At 52.2% G+C, this 23,388-nt stretch overlaps 1 protein-coding gene across 2 annotated transcripts in view; it reads left to right on the top strand.

Annotated features, from left to right (window-relative positions):
- Window positions 1–1,040: 1,040 nt before the first annotated feature.
- CD99L2 (CD99 molecule like 2) overlaps window positions 1,041–23,388 on the top strand; it is a 35,282-nt gene continuing 12,934 nt past the window's right edge. For both annotated transcript variants that reach the window (XM_062006826.1, XM_062006825.1), the window contains exons 1-3: window positions 1,041–1,140; window positions 19,606–19,671; window positions 22,861–22,902. In XM_062006826.1, coding sequence (XP_061862810.1) covers window positions 1,083–1,140; window positions 19,606–19,671; window positions 22,861–22,902 — 166 coding nt within the window. In that variant the 5' untranslated portion in view covers window positions 1,041–1,082. The remainder of the gene's footprint in view (window positions 1,141–19,605; window positions 19,672–22,860; window positions 22,903–23,388) is intronic.

Below are 23,388 nucleotides of genomic sequence, written 5' to 3'. Positions count from 1 at the left end.
CTGAACCCACTTAGAAGAGGTGTAGAGAAGAGGATTCAACACCTGCTGCACACGAACTACAAGGGGCAGCTTGTTTGCTTTGGGAAGGAGGTGGCTGAGGGCAGATCTAGTCGCAGCTTACAGCTACATAAATGTAGTTATTAAGGTGACAGAGCCAAACTCTTCTCGGCAATGGTAAGAAACACAACGGGGACGGATGGCCAAAGAAGTGGTCAGTGGAAGGGCCAGAGCGGACCCAGGAGAATCTCCTTGGTGAGGCAGGGGGGTAGTGCTGCCGCAAGTACGGGGAGCAGGGGGAGCCTCCGCTCCCCGATGTTTTCAGCTCCTCGCCAGACAAAGCCTTGGCTGATGTGACCTGCTGTCCGTGGGTCTCGCTCCGAGGGGGCATTTGGAATAGAGACCTCCAGAGGTCGCTTCCAGCCAACATTTCCACGGCTCCGGCACCTCCGCCTTGAAAACGGCACCAAAGGGTGAAACTGTAGCAGCTCCCTCTCCTGCACTTCAGCGGAGCCCCTTCGTGGGAGCGGGCCAGAGCACCCACACCGGCATCATCGCTGCATCCAGGCACCACTGCTGCCCCCTCCGCTGCTTCCCCGGCTCCCGGGGGTCCTGCCCACCGGCACACAGGGACCCTCCCCGGCCCCCGGGGTCGTGCCCGCCGGCACATACGGCTCCTGGGGGTCCTGGCCGCCGGCACACGGGGACCCTGCAGCCCCCAGGAGTCCAGCCCGCAGGGGTCTCCCCGCCCCGTCCACATCCCGTCCAAGCTGCAGCCCCCTAAAGCCCCGCAAACGCTTCCTGCGCATCTCCTCCTCCTCGCTATTGGCAGCGCGGATTCTCCTCACTTCGGGGAGCAAAAGCGGCGCTGAGCGCCGTGACGGGACGGCGTTTTCCCCGCGGCGGGCAGGAGCGAACGAGCCGCCCGCAGGCAGCGGGGGCCGCCGGAGCTCAGCGAGCGCCGGGGCCGGGCGAGGGGCGGGGGTACGGGGGGAGGCGGAGGGGCCGTGGTCCCGCCCCGTCCCTCGCAGTCCCTCCCCGTCCCGGCGGCGCAGGGAGCCGTGCCGGCGCAGCCCCGCCGCGCCATGGCCGCCCGCCGCCTCCTGGGGCTGCTGCTCGCCTCCGCCGCGCTGCTGGGCTCAGGTAGGGCGGCCGGGCCGCGGGGCCGCGGGCGGGGGGCGGCTTGCCCGGGGGAGCGCGGGGGGAGGCCCGCGGGGCGCGGCGCGGCGGGGTTTGCGCATGAGCGCGGCGCCGGGCCCGCGGCTCCCAGCGCTCCGGGTCGCCCCGCGGGACGCGCCCCCGGGGGGAGCCGCGCAGAGGTTGCAGCCCCGCATCCGCCGTGGGTGGGAGGAAGGAGGTGTCCTCGGGGCGGATGAGATCCCCGGTAGCATACAGCCTTCCCGGGGCGGGGGAGGGCGCGGGCGCGGACTCACGGGTCGGGGAGATGCGCCCCCCAGGAGGGTCCCGTCGGGGTCTCCCAGGAGGATGCGCCGCCCGGGGGATCGCCCTTGGGGGCGGCTGCGTCCCCCTTCCACCCTCCCCGGCCCCACCCTGCGCAGAGCACCCCGACACTGCAGCAGAATGCGGACCGCCAGCCTGTCCCCGGGGCCCGGCCTGGCCACAGCCACCCCCTGTTCAACCTCCCTCCACCCCGGGGTCCCCACCCCTGTGTCTTACCGTCCCCCATAGTGCCTGCCCCTTCCTCCCCGGCTCGGCAGCTGGGGATGCTCCTGCACAGGTATGATGGCTCTAAACCCATCATCTGTCTATCCTGACAGATATGATGTCTCTAAACCCATCATTAGATGACAGTACCGGTGATTAAAGCATCTCAGAATGGAGCATGTTCCTCTTTGTGAGAAAGTGTCACAACGATGTTTAAACAAAACATGCAGTGCTGCAGGTATAAAGCTCTGTAGCAGCCCATGTCTCAGATAATCCAAAACAGAGGAGTCACAGTGGCGTCATGGAAGGAGTTTGGTTTTGTCTCCCTGCTTACTGAGCTATTGGATTAGCAGATTCTCTGTATGACCCAAATTTCTCAGGCTGCTGGTTGTATTCTTGCTCATTTTTTTTTTCAGTCCCACAGCTATTTCTTTAGTACAGAATAGTCTAACCCAGAAATCAGTCCTAGTTGGACAGTAACTAGGAAGATAGGGAAAACAAACATGCTCTTTAGGGGGAGGAGGGGAGTTAAAGTCAATTTAAAGCTTGCCACAACCCTTTTTTTCCTTTAAAAAAGAAGAAAAAGGGTACTTTAAAAAAGCTGTTTGCTTCTTTGAATGGAAAAACCAAAAAGCCCTCTTACAGGCTGTACAGAGAAAATAACAATTATGTAAGAGGCCTTGGGAAGGTTTTTCTTTAGAAATGTGCTATTGAGCTAGGAGGCACCCATGACACACAGATGGGTTAGAGCATATTGGAATGAGCTGGGCAGTGAGCATGTTTTGCTGCTGGAAGAGATTAGTTTTACCACGAGTCAGCCTGGAGTTAGTCTCCATTTGCCTTAGGTCCTTACCTGCTGGTGCACCTGGCAGGGTAACAGCGTGGTACAGAGTTGCTTATGCTCCCAAGGTATAGTGGCTGAATGTTTAATTGGTATCAGTTTGACAGGCTGAGCTGAGAGGCTGTGCATGAAAGTCCCAGTTTTAGATTAAATAGGTTTTTTTAAGTCTGAGCAGTCAGCAGGAAAGCTATTTGCATTCTCTCATGTTTGCAACGTGGGCAAAGAAAAGTGCTGCTCCGTTTCATTTTTGGAGCACTGGGCTGCAGGGTTCAGCTCTTCAATATCCTTGGCTGTGTTTGTATCAAACTGAATTTCACTGAAACATTCATAAATCATTCCTGCCAGCCCGAGGCTTCACAGGTGATTGAACAACATTAAGTTCAGCTCTTCTCTGGGCTGCTTTAAATTGCCTCTCCTTGGAAACAACTATCTAAAGGTAACTGGGCTCTGCACTTGCAGCCTTTTCTGTGCCAAGCCCTGATGGCACCAGATGCATGTGCTGACACCTGGGATGAGGTGCTGCTGCGTGGCTTCAGCCTTTCCACGTGGCCTCTGGTTCTTCCCCCGGTGTTTCAGTGGTTTGGTATTTCCATGCTGGCTTTTCTGACTCATGAGTGGGTGTTTGCTCCTCCCACTGTCTCTCTCCCAAAGGCTTTGGAGCAGTTTTGCAGCTGACAGAGGCTCAGAGAGCCCTTCCCCACCTGAGCACTGAACTGGCCTTTCAAGTATCAGAGCAGCTCTGCTACCGTCATCCTGTGCTCAGAGGAAAATAGCAGTTGGTGGTGAGGAAGTGAGTTTCTGAGGCAGGGCTTTCCACCCCAGCTCTGCAGTACAGCAGCAATAGAAATCAAATTTCTTAATTGCCTCTGTTGGTTGGCTTCTTTATTTTTGGCTTTTTGTTCTGAAGCAGCCTTTCCAGCACTGCCAACAGTGGGTTGCAGACAGCCAGTCTGCTGCAAGTTTAGAGGCTTACACGTTACCAGGAACTAAGGACAGCAAACTAGACAATAGGACTAGTACTCCTGCAGCTGAGGTCTGGATCTACCACTGACAGCACCACAGTGTGCATCTTAGGGGTTGGTGTCCACTAAAGCAGTGTTGTGGTTTAACCCCAGACACCCCCATGCAGCCACTCACCCCCTCTGCCCTGCTGGGATGGGGAGAGAATGGGAGGGGTAAAAGTGAGAAAATAGAGAGAGCAAAAGCCACACAAGCAGAGCAAAGCAGGGCTCAAACATGAGGAATGGGGACTGAGGAAGCCAAACACCATCACTCTCTTATTCCATACCATTTACATCATGCTTATGTGCCACGTTACCCAATACATTCTCATTACCCACTGCTGCCTTTCCTGTCCTTCAATACAATACATAGATGTAATTCCCTTAGCCTATGAACCACTTTATGAGATGTTTGTAGAATGTCCATAAATGTCCACTGAGTTCAATTAGTCCATGACTTTGGGCTCCAGCTTAGTGGTCTCTCCAGTGAGGAGAGGTGGTGCGTGGTTCATGGTGCTGCCTGGATCTGTGGGGCACCAGAGCCAGCTCAGGTTGGGTCAGTGCTGCACCTGCACTGCTTTATGTAAGGCTGTTCTCCATGGGTGCAGGGGGTTCCTGCTATAGTTGTCGTATAACACACGACTGAAGTCACAGGTTACAACAATTTAAAGGTGTTTCCATTACAATGTCCTGCCCTGGTCCCTTTGGGACAGACCATGGGGTTCAACATTGTGAACATGGTTCAACATGTTCAACAGGTTCAACATCCTTCCTTTGGTCCTGCTCTGCCTTGGACTTACCCACAGACTGCAGTCCTTTAGGGGTGTACCTGCACCTCTAAAGGCCTTATCCATGAGCTACAGGGATATACACACTGTGGCATAGACTTACCCACAGTTTATCTATGGCCACATGCTTTGAGGTGCTCCAGCATGACCTCATACGCAGCCACAGATGCTTCCAGATATACTTTCCTCCAGCATGGACTTATCCTTGGGCCACAGTCCCTTCAGAGCTATACCTGCTGTGGCACAGACATAACCATGGCCACAGGTGCTTTGAGATGTACCTGCTCGGGTGTGGACTTACTCATCCATGGTCACAGACACTTTCAAGTGTCTTGGTCCCACGTGGAGTCATCCATAGATCATAGTCTCTTCGACTCAAGTTCACACTGGAGTTCCAGCCTGTCCAGTACAGCAGCACAGAAACAGCAGCCACGGCCCAGCACAGGCACATCACCATGGCTGTTAGCAAAGTGTCCCCAGGCACAGCAGAGTGAAGTGACCAGCAGCAGCAAAAGGAAAAAGCAGCCACTAACAAGCACTAGACTCTAATCTGCAGTAAGATAAGCAAGCCCTGTGGCAAGTGCAGGAGTCTGACAATTAATAGTTAAACAACAATAACAGCTGTAAATTCAATCTAGCACATTCCAAGTCTAGCACAGGTCATTGTCTTTGAGCCCCTTTGAGCCTTTGTTGGATGCCAAGAAGGGCTGTTGTGGTTTAACCCCAGACAGCAACTCAGCCCCAAGCAGCTGGGCTCTCACCTTCCCCATGGGATCAGAGAGAGAGTCAGAAGAGTAAAAGCGTGAAAGCTCTTGTGCTGAGACAGAGACGGTTTAACGGGGAAAGCAAAAGCCGTTCGCACAAGCAAAGCAGAACAAGGGATTCATTCCCCGCTTGCCATGGGCAGGTGTTCAGCCATCCCCAGGACAGCAGGGCTCCAGCACGGGGAACAGGGACTGGGGAAGCCAAACGCCATCACTCTGAACATCCTCCTTCCTCCTCCTTCCCCAGCTTTATATGCTGGGTGTGACCTGTGGGGTCTGGGGTGTCCCTGGGGTCAGTTGGGGTTGTCTGTCCCGGCTGTGTCCCCTCCCAACTGCTTGTGCCCTCAGTCTCCTCACTAGTGGGATGGGTGAGGAGCAGAAAAGGCCTGGATTCTGTGTGAGCCCCTGAGTAGCTCCTGTGAAGAAAATTAACTCTATCCCAGCCAAAACCAGCACTAGCAGGAACAAACCCCTACTTTTTAATTGAAAGAATACAGTAGGTTTGGGGTTTCTGTTTGGTCACATTCCACTGCTTTTCCCATCACTCATGCCCATGTCCTTCCAAGCCCTCTGGGCTATCAGGCACAGCCATCCATGCTCATCTGCTGCTTTCCAGAGCTGCTGAACTCCAGCATGTTCCCACAGTGCACTGAGGGTCAGAAACATTCAAGTATTTTGAGGCAGTGGCAGAAACCAAACGCCCTGCAAAGCCTTTTTGCTGTCTTCAAAGCCACAGAGGTGAGCATTCCCTGTGCTAGCATGTTGCAGGGTGTTTGAAATGCACTAATCTATGGCCTTTCTAGCAAATACATTTGAGTCGTCCAGGATTAGCCACATGTCTGTGCAAAATAAGGAAAGCAGTCAATAAAGGACCTTTGCACAGCTGTTGTTTTCCCCTCTCCTGTCCTCACTCACGATAAGCCAGTACAGAAATGCACTGATGCATTTTGATAGAAAGGTGGCAAATTTGACACCTGGGCTCAGTGTACTTGCAGGGAGCACGAGGTTACCTTTTACAGGTTGTGTAAGAAAAGCTTAAAGAAAACCTCCATTGATTATAAAGGAGCAGTGGGAAGAGCTGTGCACGTCCTCCAGAGCTGCAGTGTCAGCAGTGATGAGCAACTCTGTGTTGTCATCCCGTGTCTTAAAAGACAGCGTCTCACACATCACCTCTCCTCTCGAGTGTGACTACAATATCCCACCAGCAATTACAACAATTACTTAAATGTGAAAGTAATATTAGACAACATAATTAGCTATTTATAACTGTTGCACAGATGGCTGCAGTCACTGCAGGCGGCTCCTCCGCAGTCTCTGCACGACGGTGCCCAAGTGATTGCACAGGGAAAGTGGGAAGGAGACAGCCCTTTTCCAGATGTTTTTCCAGGTGCCCAGGCTCTGCTTTGCAGTGGGCAGTGGTGGACACAGCTGGCAGAAAAGGGGATGGGAAGGCCAGCTCTTGTGCCTGGCACTTGCCAGGGTCACTCACAGGTTGCTCCAGGAGAGTTGGAATAGAAGCAAGAGCATTGGTTGGGCATTGCAGCCGGAACCAAAGGAGACAGCAACGTTGTGTACAGCATTTACTGGTGCTAAAAAGCTCAGTTCTAATCCATGAGGATGTTATTAAATGGATAATTACCAGGTATCAGCAGAGAGTCACAGTAATACACTTAAAGAATAATTCTTACTTAGATAGTGCCTTTAGCGTGTGTGACAAAGCAGGGGAAGCCGAATTGGGTTTCTAACAAATTACCTCTGATCTTTGAACAAATATGCATTCATTAAATGTGCCATGCCCAGATATTTATGTACATAGCTATGGAAATAATTAATTTTCATACTTCTGCTCCTATTTTGGAACTTTTTCCTCTCCCAGCTTAGTGATATCTGTGCTTGGAAACAGCCCCTTAACTCCTGTTCTTTTTCCCTCTACAAAAACATCATTTTTTCCCTTACATCTGTTGCAACCGTTTCAGCCCTTAAAGCACATAAAACAGAAGAGTCTATTGATCTCCAGTGTTGACTAGAATAAACTTTTAGGATTGCTCAGTTTAAAACCAAATTTGTTTCTCCTTGGAAAAAATATCTCCTGGAGGTTTAAGGCATTGACTTTACAGTTAACTAAAGGGAAAAGTGGGGGTTTATTACACAGTGCTTCCAATGCCACTCTAATATCAAAACACATGTTTAATAAACTACATAATGCTAATTGCAGAGAGAAAAAAAACCCCTTTGCAATAATGCCTCTGTAATCTGATTGATCTAATTCACAACCAGTGGAAGAACTTGAAGGGAGGAAAAAAGGAGAAGATGATCACGGCGTATCAAAACATGGCAGATGAAAGGACTTGTTTTGAGAAGGAAACTTCAAAGTTGGGGATCCAGATGCTGGAGTCACTAGCTGTGATTCGGGATGTGAGCACAGGAATGTGCTTGCTGAGTGAACAATGCTTTTAAGAAGAAAACAGGGAGCCCCAGTACAGACCTGTTAGCTGTGGCAAAGAGAGAGACGAACGCTTTCAGCATGCACGGGGTTGGGTTTGATCTCCTGAAAGCTCAGCCTGCTGGTGCAATGTGGATGAAGTTAATGCTAACACACAGTTATGAAACCATCTTTTAGTCACTCTAAAACATTTTTCATTGTTTTCCAACCACGTTTAGGAAAGAAAGAAAGTCATTGTAGGAGAACCGAGGCTACAGACAGAAAGCTGGTGCTGAGTGCACCCTCTTCCCTGAGATACCCAACCACATGAGCAACATCTTCAAGGAAGGGCCAGGTCTGGTGTAAGGATTCAGTGCTAGCATGGCATGGATATGCAGAAAAGCCAAAGAATGCAACACCAGAAGCATTGTCCAGATTTTAGAGGTGGCTCAGGCAGGAAGAAGGATGCTGTGAACAGCATCATTCTGCGGTTGGAGGGCTCTGCAGACTGGCACGGGCTTGTGCCCAGCAAACAAGGTGCCAGGAAAAGAGAATTGCTCAGCATTTTGCTTGCCATCTGAAATGCTCACTTTGCCCATGCACAAAGAAATCTGGATAGAAAAGGCTTGTTGAGATCAGAAGAATCTTACTGAAATACAGAAGGACATGGTTGGGTTTTTAGGGGTAACTGGAGTGCAAGAGGCAAAAGCTGAACAAGCAGAAGACATTTCCAGACCCAGCTGTGGGTGACAAAGGAGGTGCTTGTGCTGCAGAAGGCACATTGCATATGTGATAATATTATGAGCAGCACATTACTCTGTGACTATAAAGCATTGTGTGATGACAAACATGCTTTTAGGAGCAGGAGCTTTGGGAAATTCTTTGGCTCTATATGACCCATATGAGAGGAAAACAAGCAGCTTGGTGGAGCCTACATCTCCATGATGACCAGCAACCTCCATTCAGGTGTCCCTGCTACTGCAGAGCTTGGGTTGTCCTTCCAGACAATATGATTTGAGCAAAACTAATGTCAGACTCCGTTTACTTCATCTGGAGCAAAAACCTCCCCAGGTTCCATCCTGCTGCAAAATTGCCACTGCAGAGCCCAAGCATAAGCTGGGGTACAGCTCTCATGTCATAGCAAGGTGTAAAGACCAAGAACTGGCCAGACTTCCCCCTTGCCCAGCACATTTTCCTACCCTGGAAGTGCTTTTGGCCAGAGAACTAACCTGATGCCAACACAACACTAGGCTGAAGGAGTTGCAGCCCCTCAAAGCCAAACTACCCAGCACGATGCTTCTGCCCTAAGCACCCCTCTCACCCCAGGCAAACCCCTGGGTTTGAAACAAACCCCTGGATTAGAAACAGGCTGGTTTCTAATCCCAGTGCTTCAGCTGGGGTGGGTGTTGAGCCTGGCCCCGCTTGCCTGGGGTGACAGACTGTCTCACACGCTGTCAGAGATGCCGGGTGGATGCCACGCAGTTGGTGTGCCATCATTTGCCAGGAAACCAGAATCTGTTATTTCCAGAAATTCATAGGGTGGCATAGGAGCTTTGAGCCTCTGGGTGGTTTTTAAAATGCTTTTGGCCTCACACAGAAAATAGAGCATTTTAAATGAGGCTAAACATAAGCTTTTAATAAAGGCATATTCATTCCTTCTCCTCTGTAATGATGGTCTTAACCGAGCAGATGATTTAGATACCTCTGTAAAGGAAACCTCAGAGCCATAACACTTGAATTCAAGCAACAGTTTGGTGCTATTTTCTTCCACAGGTGAGGTCAGAGAGACCTGTCAGTGAGCTCCTATGTTTAGGTTTAAATTATTTCATGCCACATCAACAGCAAGTGATGCTCTGGTTATAAGGCAACTGTTCCCCTGGTGATAGGAGGCAAAACCAGGTAGCTGTGCACCTCCATCAAGAAAGGTGAGGTTTATGCCCCTGTACTCAGTGCTAATGAGGACACACCTGAAATAATGTGTTGTGTTTTGGGCCCCTCACTGCAAAAGGGACATTGAGGTGCTGAAGAACATCCAGAAACAGGCAGCAGAGCTGGTGAAGGGTCTGGAGCAAAAGTCTGAGGAGGAGCAGCTGAGGGTGTTTAGTCTGGAGAAGAGGAGGCTGAGAGGAGACATGATCGTTCCACAACTCCTGACAGGAGGCTGTGGTGAGGTGGGAAGTCAGTCTCATCTCCCAATCAGTGAGTGATAGGACAAGAGGAAATGGGCTCAAGTTGTATCAGGGGAGGTTTAGAACAGAGGTTAGGAGGAACTTTTTCCCTGCAAGGGTTGTCAGAAGCTGTCCCAGGCTGCTCAGGGAGGTGGGGGAGTCCCCATCCCTGGAGCTATTGCAAAGCTGTGGAGCTGGGGGCCATGGGTGGGCTTGGCAGGGTGAGGGGAGGGGTTGGACTTGGTGATCTTAAAGGTCTTTTCCAACCAAAGCAATGTCCTGGTTGTGTGATCTCAGGGTTAAGCAGCCATCTTTCACGACTCTAAAAAAATTACATTTCTCATCGTGAAGTGATTTTACAAAAAGCATGAAATTCTGGAATAAAAACATTCACAATTTGTCCTCATAAATGGTCATTGGCTTAACATTTTCTTTCCCTGGCAGAAGTGTTTGAGCAGACCTTTCCCACCTGCATAGCAAGAGTCTGGTTTTCCTCCTGTCAAGCACACTGTGGAGGTGATGGGAGACAGGCTGTAGGTAACACTGGCTTTGCCTCCCCAGACACAGCCTGTGCTGGGCACAGGAATGAGGATGCACACCCTGAACTCTGCTCCCCAGGGGCCTTCTCCAGACTTCAAGGAAAGCAAGGAGCTGAACAACACCTTATTGAAAATGAGCCAGTGCAAAAGACTGAGGGATGTGGCACAGGTTCCCTTGCTGTGGGCAAGCCAAGAGTGCAGGGTGGGGGTGACCTGGCACAGGGGTTAAAAACCAAAAGTCACTGCCTGCTCCTGCACCACCTGCTCAAATTGACCTGCAGCAGATGCCTGCTGCTGCTTCGTGCTTGGGGATGCAGCCCCCTGCCCTATCTGCTCTCTGTGCTGGAAGCCCCACAGAGCCTGGCCTGGCCTCACGATACTCCACAGAGCTCAAAGCAGTGAGAGCACATCCCAGCACACCCCATGCCAGGAGGGAGCAGACAGTCAGCAGCAGAGGCTGGATGCTAAACACCTCCCTGCTGTCTTCTGAATACCCAGCTATGTGCCCAGCGAGGTGCCATGGCAGGGCACGCAGGCAGTGGCAGGGAGTGCTCTGCAGCAGCAGCCCTGCATTGCAGGCTGCAGACACATGCCTTCAGCCAGAGGAGAGGGCCATAGCCCTCCACACTATTCCAGGGCCTCTCTCCATCTGTCAGCATAGCCCAAGTCTTCATTTCCACACCATTGCCAGTTTTAAATAGCACAGTATGACAGGAGCAGCACATCCCCAGTGATGAACCAGCATTTTTACCCTGTAATTCCCCATTTACCTACCTTTAACTACAGCATCTTCTCTTGATCTTCACCTGATGAGAGCAATCTCTTTCCATCGGGAATCAGGTGATAAGCATTTAATCTCCCACTTCAGTTTTCTTTGGGCTCTTGCACTGCTGCCTTTGTCATCAGTTGCTCTGTGCTGGGTTGTGAACAAAATGCTTTCATGCCAGTTTGTCGCCTGGTTGATAGACAGGCATCTTTGGCCCCAGGCAAGTGCATAGTCATTACTTAATGTGTGAGCAGAAATCAAGTAGCTAAGGTGAATGATAATGTTTCTGGGTACACAGCATGCAGGAAAACATGAAAGCACCCCCATGTTCAGCCCTGCACCCACAGTCATAAGAAGAGAAGGACTTTGCTGTGTGCTCTGACCTTCCCTAGGGATCACAAACGGAGTGAATGGGAGTCTGTGTTTCCCACCCTACGCCTGGTGAGGCTGGGTGAAGGCCAGGGACTGTGTGCATGGAGGCAGGCAGGGCCAAGGCTGCCCCCAGAGTGGTTTCAGCTCACGTTCTGCCTTTCCCTGGCTGCCTCTCACACCACAGCAGGCTGTGGCCATCAGCCCTCCCCTGCAGGAAGCCAGGCCAGTGCCTGCTCAGGGCTGGGGTCACAGCAGCCCACCTCTCCCTTTCCCTCACCTCAGGAGCAGTAATCCAGTTCTCCAGCAGACCCTGCACACTGCATCTGGAGGGAAACAAATCCCTGTCCTGAAGCACACTGTTTGTTTTTTTGTGACCCAAGAAAGCCACCTTTACCCATTCCCTGGTCTGTATAAGGGACATTAGTGCTACTATCCCCTCTGCCATTTGCAAAGTGGATGGAGTCCCACATCCTTTCCCCCTTTAGGTACAATAAATTGTTCTGGCATTCTGCATTCTGGCATTTTCCCAGCACCCCAGGGAGAGTCAGAGACTTACTTTCCAGGCTCAGTAGCAGAGGTCCTGGGAGGAGCACAACATCCCTATGCCTCACCCAGGCACAGAAGGTTGAGCATCTTCTCACCCCCATCACAAGTACAGCTGAGCTCAGCCTCTCTCCAGAAAGAACCTTAAATACCTGTGCTCAATACTTTCCAGCCTTTTGCTCCTGATGCAGCTGATCTGGGCCTAATTGAAAGCAGATTTTGGCAATGCTGCAGCTGAGACCTCTTTGACACAAACCTCAAGGAGTGATTATCCATTAAAGTTGCTTAGAAAACGTCACCTGCTGTACACACAGAGGTGTCAGAGTGCCTTGGAAACCTGTGAGTGCTGACAGGGAAGAAAACCATTTTGATTGGCATCCTGTACTGCCAGAACAGGGCTACCTGCTTCCTGACCATGCTGGGGTGGGAGAGGACCTGGTGAAATGTTTGTTTCACGTGGGGGCAGAGAGAAGATGATGCTGTGGAACCAGAAGTGGTTCAAGGCATCCTGTGGGAAACCCTGATGTGGAACCTTTCCTGGCTCTGGCAGTGCTGCCCTTAATGGGATGCTGCTGTCACACAGGTGTTTGTCTGTCCATGGTGGGGGTCACTGCTCTGTCTGATGCTGTTGAGGAGCCTGGGGTACAGGAGTGGGTTGGGGAGCTGCTGGACTCCTGCAGAGCTGCAGGACCCAGCCCAGCCTGAGGCTTTGGAGCCTCCTGAGGACCAGATGCTTTTGTTCAGGAGATCAAACCTGTGGCAGTCCCTCCACTGAGCTTGCTGTTGTGCTGGGGGTGTATAGCTCATGGGGCTGTGCAGCCCTGCACCTCCATGGGCTTGTCACCAAAGTGCTGGGGAGGGAATGACAGTAAAGGACACTCAAGGGCCCTTTGGTGTGGTGTAAGCACTGGGGATGAGGGTACAGGATAGTCCCACAGTCCCTGGGGCTCCTCCACAGCCTCTCTGCTGTTACATCACCTCCTGTCACACCACATGGCAGTGGCTGACATGATGCATGACATAACATCCCAGAAGCATAGATAAAGGACCTTTGAAGATTGTCAAGTCCAACCCCTCACCTCCCACAGCCAGCCCACCACTAACCCCTGTCCCTCAGCACCTCAGCCAGATGAGGCTGGCTGTGTTCTCCTTGCCACCTCCATCCCTCTTGCTGAGTGCTGAGAATATCAGGTGCTGCCACCAAGTAATTTAAATTATTCCTGGTAAGCCTTGAAATCAAATTGCAACAGACATCTGCTTCTGGTCCATCTGCCCCAGCACACACAGACACAGAGCTCACCTGGGGCTTCCAAACCCAGCGTGTCGCCCTGCTCTCCAGACACAGAGGCTGTGCTCCCCATCCCACCCCAGCCCAGGCTCACCCCCATGGCTCACCCTACTGCTCAGTGGCCCAAAGAGAGGGCAGAAGGGGGTGTTGTGGGGCTCAGGTTGCCAGTGGGGACGTGGCAGTGTAGAAGGGGCGATGGGCCCCAGGTGAGTCACAGTGGCTCAGCAACACAGCGCTGACTTCAGCAGAGGCTTTTAGGCATTCCTGTTAATAGGTTTCAAACATAACCACCATTAGTCCCTCCACAAAGAGAAAGTCTTCATTATGCAAATTCTCATCTTAGAGCTTTATTCGTGTGCTTCCTGGCAGGCTTTCCTTTAATCTCAAGAGCAAGATTGCTTGGAATTACCATATACCCTTGTTAATTGCATAAAGAAAAGGGGAAATTCAGCAGAGGTTGTTTTTGCCATAATCAAGAGTGATTTTGATTAGTACTTCTGGAAATCAGAATGTTTCACTGGGGATGGAGAAGGAGGACAGCAGCATCACCTTGGCAAAGAGCAGGGGCCCTCCCAGCCAGGGGTCATGTCATGTGCCCTGACACAGGCTGATGTACCCCTGGCATCAGCTGGTGGTCTCATGGCTGTGGGGGGTGCAAGGGGCTGAGTTTCATCCTCATGTCACTTCCCAGCAGAGCCCTGCCTCCCCTTACCCCAGCGGGCTGCTGCGGGGGCGTTTGTGCAGGAGACTGCCCCTGGTCAGTCTGTGTTCCCTGGCAGCAGCCAAGGAGCTAGAGGAAGCTGGGAGTTTGCTTTTCAAGGCAGAACTAGCTCCAGGAGGAGGTGTGTGTTCAGGAGACAGCCTAGATGCATCACTTGAGCGTAGTGCAGCTGTGATGACCCTGTCCTTGCCCGCCTGGCTCTCCAGCCCTGCTCCCACAGAACCCCCATAATGCCCCATCTCCACAGAGCTCTGCTCTCCCCTCGCATACAGAGCTGTGCATTGGCCTGAGCAGCAAGAAGTCCAGATTTGCAGGCAGCTTGGCACCTGCAAGCACATTTGCCACATGTTTGACAGGCAGCTGGGGCTGGTGCCCAGGCCATGGTGGAGCAAAGCACCGGCGAGTCCGAAGCTCTGGCCTGTGCCACCCGGGATCGCTGCTGTGGCTGCAGCAACGGGCCAGCACCTGCTCCAGGAGAGGTCCCTGGGCACCCCGGTGCTGCCAGAGCCACCCCAGTTGCTGCAGCACAGACCTGAGCCTCCATTTGCTCCCCACAGACCTTTGAGGCTGTGTCTGTGCTGAGACAGTGGAAAATCCCACTGTGAGGATGCAGCTCAGCACCAGCACCCATAAAGCCCCTCTACACCACTCCCAGAGGCCCCAGCACAGCCGTGGGTACCTTATGTGAGGAACCACCTGTGTGTGCCAACACCATAACTCAGGGCCAAAGGCCTGGATACTGGGGAGACCCTGGTGTTTTCAGCTACCTTGGCACACACTCCCTCCTGCTCTCCCACCTGCTGCCCACCGTGTCCCTGCTAAGGCAGATGCATGAAAGCCAGGCAGTTTGGACTGCTTGCCACTGCCCTTGTCCCTGCTTTGCATTCTCCTGCCATCTCCCAGGCTGTCAATCTCGGGCTCTCAAATCCCAGGGAAATGAAACACATCTGTATTGCACAAAGAGATCTGTGGGCTGGCACTAAAAATGGCATACACCTCTCTCTGAGTGCTGCAGACAGCCTAGCAAGGTACTGGGGGTGAAGTATGATACTGTAATTCAGGCTTTGTCAAGCAGTGGGGCTTAATTAGAATATACATATAATTGTAACAACTAAAAAGCTGACGAGTACAATTGCATGTCTGAGCTGCCTGCTTCAGAAAATAATGAGGAGAGAATACATTAAGGCACAAAACCCTGCCACCTTCAAAGAGCAGGTAGCTCTGATTAAAAATACCCCCCAGCAAGGCGAGGGGAGCTGGTGAGAGGCAGGGGGGCCTGCAGCACTGGCTTGGCCATAACTCACCTCTGCTTTACAGCCTCCATCCGGCACTGCTGCTGCTTTGGGGTCCCCTCAGCTCCCCACGCTGGAACTGGGGAGTTCGTATCAGGTGCCAAACACATCTTGTGTGCCCCTTCTCCCTCTGGCATAGGCCTGCAGTCCTGCAGATGCTCCAGTGCTCTGGGCCAGCAGGCACACGGGGCTGGAATCACCTCCTCGCTGCCTCAGGGATGTGTGTTTCCTCCCAGCAGACAGAGATGGATTCTTCCTAAAGACTCAAGTCTGGATGCTGCACTTGGGCCACAACAACCCCATGCAACACTACAGGCTGGGGCAGAGTGGCTGGAAAGCTGTCCAGAGGAAAAAGATCCGAGTGTTGATTGACAGCAGCTGAACATGAGCCAGCAGTGTGCCCAGGTGGCTGAGAAAGCCAGTGGCATCCTGGCTTGTATCAAATAGTGTGGCCAGTAGGACCAGTACAGTGGTTGTCCCTCTGTACTTAGCACTGGTGAGAACACACCTTGAATACTGTGTTCAGCTCTGAGCCCCTCACTCCAAGAGGGACATTGAGGTTCTGGAGCGTGTCCAGAGATGGGCACTGGAGCTCATGAAGGCTCTGGAGCACAAGCCTGATGGGAAGTGGCTGAGGGAGCTGGGGATGTTTAGCCTGGAGGAGGCTGAGTGGAGACATGAGCACTCCCTACAAATACCTCACAGGAGGTTGTAGTGAGGTGGGGTTGATCTCCCCAGTAATGCATGATAAGACAAGGAGAAATGGACTCAAGTTGCACCAGGGGAGGTTTAGATTGGAGATTAGGAAGAACTTTTCCCTTGAGAGGGCTGTTACACACTGTCCCAGGCTGCCCAGGCAGGTGGTGGAGACCCCAAACCTGGAGATATATAGAAGATGCCTAGCTGAGGTGCTGAGGGCCATGGGTCAGTGGTGGGCTTGCCAGTGTGAGACGAGTCATTGAACTTGATGAGCTTAAAGGTCTCTTCCAACCAAAACAATTCAATACTTCTATGATTCTATGACCCAGTGCAAGGGTGGGGAAAAAACCCCTGAGAACCTTGCCTTGTCATCAACCCCAGTGAAGATTCTGTACTGTTCCTCAGCATGGAACAACCAGCAGAGGAGGACTGTGGACACTGATGGGTTTCTACACCTGTAACAAGTTGCAGGGAGCATGGGATGTTCTGCAGAGAGGTGAAATGTCAGGGTGTGCACAGCCTGACTGCCAAGGCTCCAGTACAGACAAACCCCTCTGCAAGTCATCAGTGGGCTACTTGTGAGCTCCAGTTCATAGGAATGTGCCATAGATTCTCCTGGAAAGTATAAACCTTTAGTATAAAGATACTCTGTGTGTGAGTTCCTATCAGAGGATGTTCTTTGGGATCCTGAGTGACTGTGGAGCAGGACCAGGGCCTCAGGAGCAAAGGGATTTGCATGAGGCAGTGCAGGGAGCAGCAGTAAAACTGTGTTTGCAAGGGACAGATGTGTGTGGAGTGGTGGCTGGGTTTTGAGTGTCTGGCTGTGAAGTGCTGGGTTTGTTAGTGCTTAATGACTGGATAAAAGAACAAGGAGGAGAGTGTTGATCTCTGCTGTGTCAGAGTGAGTGGGGAAGTTTGGGTGCCTTTGACAGCAGCGCTCGGTTATTGATCCATACAAGGTGTAATATGTCTCTAGAACACCCTTTGCATGAAATAAAGATGTTGTCAGCTTCAATTAATTGGCAGTCTATTATTAATCCTTGCCAACACCTAGGGGATTCCTGGGTTTAAATAGCCCTGGAAAAGGACCTTGGCTTGCCATGGGCAGTGGAGGGAAAGCCCTGGGAAGCAGGCTGTGCTGCAGCTGCAGCTCCTGGGGAAGGCTGTGCTGGGTGATTCAGCACATCAACAGTGTTCCTCACTGTCACACAGGCTGCCAGTCTGCCTCCTCCCATCCCCCTGGGGTGCAGCTGCAGCCCACAGCATGCTAGTGGTTGCTGTTTTACATCAGCTCCCAGAGGAAGGAGGGCCCTGAGCACCTTTGGTCCCCCTGGACCCACTTGTGTGCCTGCTAGCTGTTTGGAGAATGATCTTGGAAGTGGCACCCTCTTCTTGTCCTGTGGGAAAAGATGCCAAGGGGGGGGCGGGGGGCTGCTACCAAAGCCAGGGAGGTGTAAGTGCTACTCAGGTGGCAAACCAGGCAGGGGAGAGCCCATCTTTCTGTGCACTCACCTTCTCTTCAGGGCCCACAGCCCCAGTGGAGGGGCATCACCATGCACCCCCACAGCCCCTATAGCCCTTCAGCAGAAGAAAGGGTGAGCTGCACCATCCCACCGCCACCCCCTCCCCTTTATATTTGGGCTCTTACATCAAAGGTGAAGCCTAGGGAGGATGTGCTAAGGGCAGGGCTGGGTGAGCAGCAAATCAGCAGCCTTAACATGTACTTAATCACGGAGAGCAGAGGAAGCAGGGGGAGATGAGAGCTGAGGAAGCAGGGAAGAGAAAGTTCTGAGCATACCAATGGGAGTCTTGGTGACAGCACCACAGCCCTCCTGCCAGCTCACCCTGCCCCGTGGCGGCAGGGGGAACTGAAACTGAAACGTAACACAGCGACAGAGCATTTCCCCCGAAGGGCTTGTGGCTCTTCTCATCCTGCCAGAGCCATGCTGTGGTTTTCCTCTTCCACCTTGGTTTTTTTTTTTAAAGACAGTTGAGAATAGAAAGACAAGAATGACAGAGCCCCACTGCTTCCCGAAAATCCTCTAAAGAAAGGCTGGGGGAAAAGCCATGCTGGGAAAGGGAGCCTGCAGGAAAGTGCCAGAGCAGCAAGCCTGGGACAGTCCCACGGCAGTAATGAGCATGTGGGGTCTCAGCAGGGCCATGCTGCTGGTTTGGCAGCACCCCATGCAAGTGCTAGAGCTGGGCAGGTGTGTTTTCAGCACTGTGGACAGTCCTGCATGTTCCTTACTTCACTCCTTTGCACAACAGACCACCTGATAACCCTGCAGTTCTAATGGGAGAGCGTCACCTGCCTCCCAGTGCCAGTAGTTCCCCAACAATAAGCCCAAGAGGCAAATATTTTGGTACTGGAGCAGAGGGGAGCCAGCATCATGCCTGGGTGCAGACCACCCTTGGATTGGGTCTCGTCTGCATGCCTGCTCTGCGGGTTTCACACAGTGGCAATTGAATTCCCCTGCAGTGGGGCATTGCCCACCTTCCCCTGGCCTCACAGAGCTGGCATTAGCATCCTCCTCTCCATGGCAAACACAGTGGTGAGCTGGCACATATATTACACACACCCTAGGAGTAGCTTAACACTGAGTGCTTTACCAGGGGAGAGGAGCCTGTAGCACCTTCCCAGTCACAGCCCCTGCGTTGGGTTTGCTGAGTGTGCATGGAAATCAACAGCAACTGAAACAAGATGTGAAGTGTGAGGAAGCAAACCCAGAGCTGTGGGTGTTGCAGTACTTAGTGACCACTCTCAGTAGAAGTTTTTCCCCAAAATGCTGATACCTGCTTTCTCATGGACTGGTACCTTCTTGTTGTTATTGTCCTTGTCAGTAAAGCTTTACATTTATTCATGAAGCACACTGGAGCTCAGGTGGCAATAGCTAAATCCATTTAGCAGTAGGAATAAGAGGAAAGCCATTTTAATGTTCTCTTGCAGTGCTGCAGTACTTAGCAAACCCAAAGGATATTAATTACTCAGCATGCTCTGAGATGTAAAAGCATGAATTTATCAAGACAAATACATTCAGAACTAGGGTAAGTCAACAGTAATTAACATGATGCAAGAAAAGAGACAGGGAAAGGCAGGATTAGCTGTCCCCATTGCAGGAGAACATGGCCCAGCACTGACCTATCCCCGGGATGTTACACAGTGACTGGAGTTTGTGGTGAAGCATCTGCCAGGTGTATCCCTGATGAGGCTTTGGTTTGTGTTACCCAGGCAAAATGGTGCAGGCAGGCTCTGAAGGGCTAAGCTGTGCTTGGCAGCCAGCAGCAGCGTTTCTGTGTGAAGCCTTTGGTGTTGGGAGGCACTGAGAAGAAGAGGTGCACGGGGCTTTTGTGTTCTCTCACCAAACTGTGCTCTCCCAGCGTTCTCCTGGTGTTTAGCAACCGTGTAACCGTGAGCGCTGCCACAGATGAGTGGCAGCTCAGGAGATGAATTGGTAGGTTCTCCTTGACAAATTTAAGCATAGCATGTGTTTTCATACCACATCCATTAGGGCAGACAAATGGAAAATCCAGACATGACTGCTCTGCAATTTAACAGTCACAGCAGCTGGAGAAGGCTGATGTCTTCCTCATCGCTCAGGGTGGGTCAGGCTTGGAAAACAAAACAGAAAGCCCTCTGAAAACTAAAGCAATTTGAGCAAATGAGTCCAGCTACACTGCGTTTAAAGGCAGCTTACTCTGTGCAGAGCAACTACAGCCAGTGCTCACTCTTTGTCCTCAGGTCACGGGGATGGCCTAGATGACTTCAGCCTAGAAGATGCCCTGGGTGACATCAGCACCAAGCGCCGTAAGCCACGTTTATTTGTTCTTTTAAATGGTTCTTTGGGATGTGAGGCTGGTGGGAGGGTGGTGGAGAATATGGGCTACCTTGTCTCTGAGGTCTCCAGGCTTGCCAATGGAGGGGAGTGGGGATAGACCTGGAGAAGGTGGTTGCTGCCCGTGTGCCCTTCACACTCTGATTCCTGTGATCTCCGTGCTTTGATGTAGCAATGACTTTTTGGCTTCCTTGTGTTTGTTAGCAACACCTGCCATGAAACCTGACTCTGTTTGCCTGGAAGTGAACATGTTAACCCCTGTCCTTCCCCAGACAGGGTAGTGCTGGGTCCTTCCCTGGTCACAGTGCCAGGGAGAGCAAACGACACCTTGGGTTGCTGCTTTGCTTTAATTAATTTCAAGCATAACTTATCAATCAAAGCAAACTCCTTTCTGAAGGAGTTGCCTTGCTGCTGCATGCTGATATTTAATATTTGGCTTTGAAATACATCATTTTCCTGTAAGTGGGGGCCAGGCTGTGTCACTGAGGGGACAGCAGCACCTGGCAGAGCTTGGCCTCAGGCCTCCAGAAACAGTCCAGGAGCCACATCACACACCTCTCCCCAGCACCGAGGGCTGAGCCCAAGGGTGGTCTGCACCCAGGCACGATGCCAGCTCCCCTTTGCTGCCCAGCCACAGACACAGCATGTCAGAGCTGCAAATGCCAGCACCCAGGACCCCTCTCTGCCCTTCCCTCCCCACACAGTTCATGGTGACCATCCCCAGGCCCAGCCAGGCGGTAGTGAGGAGGGCTCTGTGATGACAGCCTCTGTGGTCACACACAATGCCCTACAAGTGTTTAACAGAAAGCTCCAACAGAGTTTGAAAGCTCTTACTTTATAGTCAGCACACAGACACTTCACAGAATCACAGAATGGTCGGGGTTGGAAGGGAGCTCTAGAGCTCATCCAGCCCAACCCCCTGCTAAAGCAGGGTCACCTCCATCAGGGGCATAGGAACACATCCAGGTGGGTTTGGAAACCTCTAGAGGAGACTCCACACCCTCCCTGGGCACCCTGGGCCAGGGCTCCCTCACCTCAACATGAAAGGAGTTTCTCATCCTGTTCAAGTGGAACTTCCCATATTCCAGCTTATGCCTGTTACCCCTTGTCCTGTCACTGGGCACTACAGGAAAAACATTGACGCTGTCCTCTTGACACCTGCCCTTTAGGTATTTGTAAGTGTTGATAAGGTCCTGTACACAGACACTCCCCCCATCCCCCAGGTCTTCTCTTCTCCAGGCTAAACAGCCCCAGGTCTTTCCTCGTCAGAGAGATGTTCCAGTCCCCTGATCCTTGCTAGCCCTCCACTGGACTGTCACCAGTTGTGCTGCTTAGCAGCTTAAGTGGAATAGAGTCAGGATGCTCCATGCACCTCTGCTGCCACATGCTGGGTTCAGCAGCACAGGGAGAGGATGGACCGTGGGTAACCAACCTGATCACAGGTCTGAGGGATCTTGTGTAGGATTTTACAAGCCCTTTAGTAGAGAATGTGGGGGGCCTGGTTGGAAACAGCTACTCAGAGCAGAGGGAGAGCATCGTTTCCCTAGGCTGGAGTCCCAGCTGTGAGCAGGGGAAGAGGCAGCACTGGCCCTGCAGCCTCCCCAGCTGCTGTGTCCCACTGAAAGAAAACTGGAATAAAAGCAAAGGAAGGGTCTGGAGGCGAATCACATCAGATGGTACTGGCACACTGGAAGTGAAGCCCAGCAGAAACACTCTGGCATTCAGAGGCCAAAATGGAAATTAATGGGAATAGAGCAGTCACAACTCTTGCTCATCATTTATTCATATCCTTGGTAATGCTAGCCACTATTAATAGATAGTGGTTTACAGGAGGGGAGAAAGTAAATAACCAACCCCCCTGAAGGCTGACTGTAGCTTGTTTCAGCCCAGGAGCAGCCAAGGCAGCTGGGATCTGAGCATCAGCATGTCACCAAAATTCTTCCTGCTGACAGGAAGCCTCCTGTACATAATGCAGCACTGGAGATTATTCACCATTTAACTCACCAGCTGGGCAGGGGACAACAAAATGCTGGCAACTTTTGTTTTTCACACTGTTCTGTACAATATCTGTCCTTGCTGTTTGCTGCTGTCTCCAGGAGCCAGCAGTTTATGACTGACATGCACCAGTGCAGGCGGGGTGTGACCTACTGAAGAGCAGCTCTGCAGGTAAAGACCTGGGAGTTCTGATTGATAACAAACTAAACATGAGCCAGCAGTGTGCCCTCATGGGCAAGAAGGCCAATGGCATCCTGGGATGCATCAGGAAGAGTGTGGCCAGAAGGTCAAGAGAGGTTCTGGTCCCCCTCTATTCTGCCCTGGTAAGACCACATCTGGAGTACTGTGTCCAGTTCTGGGCTCCCCAGTTCAAGAGAGACGGGGAACTTCTAGAGACACTCCAGTGAAGGGCTATAGCAAGATGATGAGGGGACTGGAACTTCTCTCTTAGGAGCAAAAGGCTGTGAGACCTGGGGCTGTTCAGCCCAGGGAAGAGAAGACTGAGAGGGATCTTATCAACAACCAATATCTTATCAAGGATCTCATCAACACATTAACACAATACCTAAAGTGCAGGTGTTGAGAGGATGGGGCCAGTCTTTGTTCTGTAGTGCCCAGTCATAGGACAAGGGGTAACGGGCACAAGCTGGAACACAGGAGGTTCCACTTAAACACAAGGAGAAACTTCTTTACTGTGAGGGTGAGGGAACACACTCTGGCACAGGCTGCCCAGGGAGGGTGTGTAGTCTCTTCTTCTGGAGGTTCCCAAACCTGCCTGGACACATTCCTGTGCCCCCTCATAGGGGGGAACCTGCTTTAGCAGGGAGTTGGGCTGGATGGGCTCGAGGTCCCTTCCAACCCCAACCATTCTGTGCCTGTGATTACTGCTCTCCACTCAGTGGGCTGCACACAGGTCAGCCTCAGTCACAGCCATTCCCCACAGAGCTCTGGGCTCCATCCTGCCCGGGCTGTAGCCACCCTTGCCCTTGCGCCGTCCCTCTGCCCCAGCCCACGCATCCTGCTGTGGGAGTTTTGTGCTCTGAGCTGTGCCTTTACAAACATAGAGCAATCATGGTCAGCTGGAAGCTGAGCTTTATTCCCACCCCAGCAGTGACACGTTTTTGGTGTCTCCTGTGACTAACATTTCCCTCCTGTCTGTTTTGCAGCAGCCACCCCCAAGGGCCCGCAGAAGCCACCAGGTGGGACAGGTGAGACCGTGCATCACTGGGCACAGCGTGGGGTTTGCTCCCTGTGTGTGTGGGGCTGGGGGCTGCTGCCTTGGGGTCCCTTCTCCTGCCCTTGGAAGGCTGGTGCTGGTGTGTGCACGTGCACTGCTCCCCTACAGCCCAAGGAAACGCAATATTGACGTTTCTGTCCGTGCCAGAGGCGAGTGGTTACGGCCAAGGCTGGATTTCGCACACTTTGCAGTATCCTAATGGAAAAGACACAAATCACTGCTCAGCTACACAAGGGCTTTTGTTCCTGGCTGCATGGCACCTGCTACCTTTGGAAGCGTGAGGGAGCCCAGAGGATTTCCCACCCTTTCTTTTAATTCCAAGCTATCCCCAGCCTGCAGGGAAAGGCCCAGCCTGGTGATATTTTCCCATCCAGGGAAAAACATCTCTCCAACTCTTTGTGTCCACCAGATGTGCTGGCTGGCCAGCTCCACAGCACCTAACGCTGTTGAGGAAGCT

This window comes from Colius striatus, chromosome 13 (genome assembly GCF_028858725.1).
Source record: "Colius striatus isolate bColStr4 chromosome 13, bColStr4.1.hap1, whole genome shotgun sequence".
NCBI classification, from domain to species: Eukaryota; Metazoa; Chordata; class Aves; order Coliiformes; family Coliidae; genus Colius; species Colius striatus.
The sequence above is the reverse complement of the archived record's forward strand: the minus strand, read 5'-3'. Positions and strand labels throughout refer to the sequence as shown.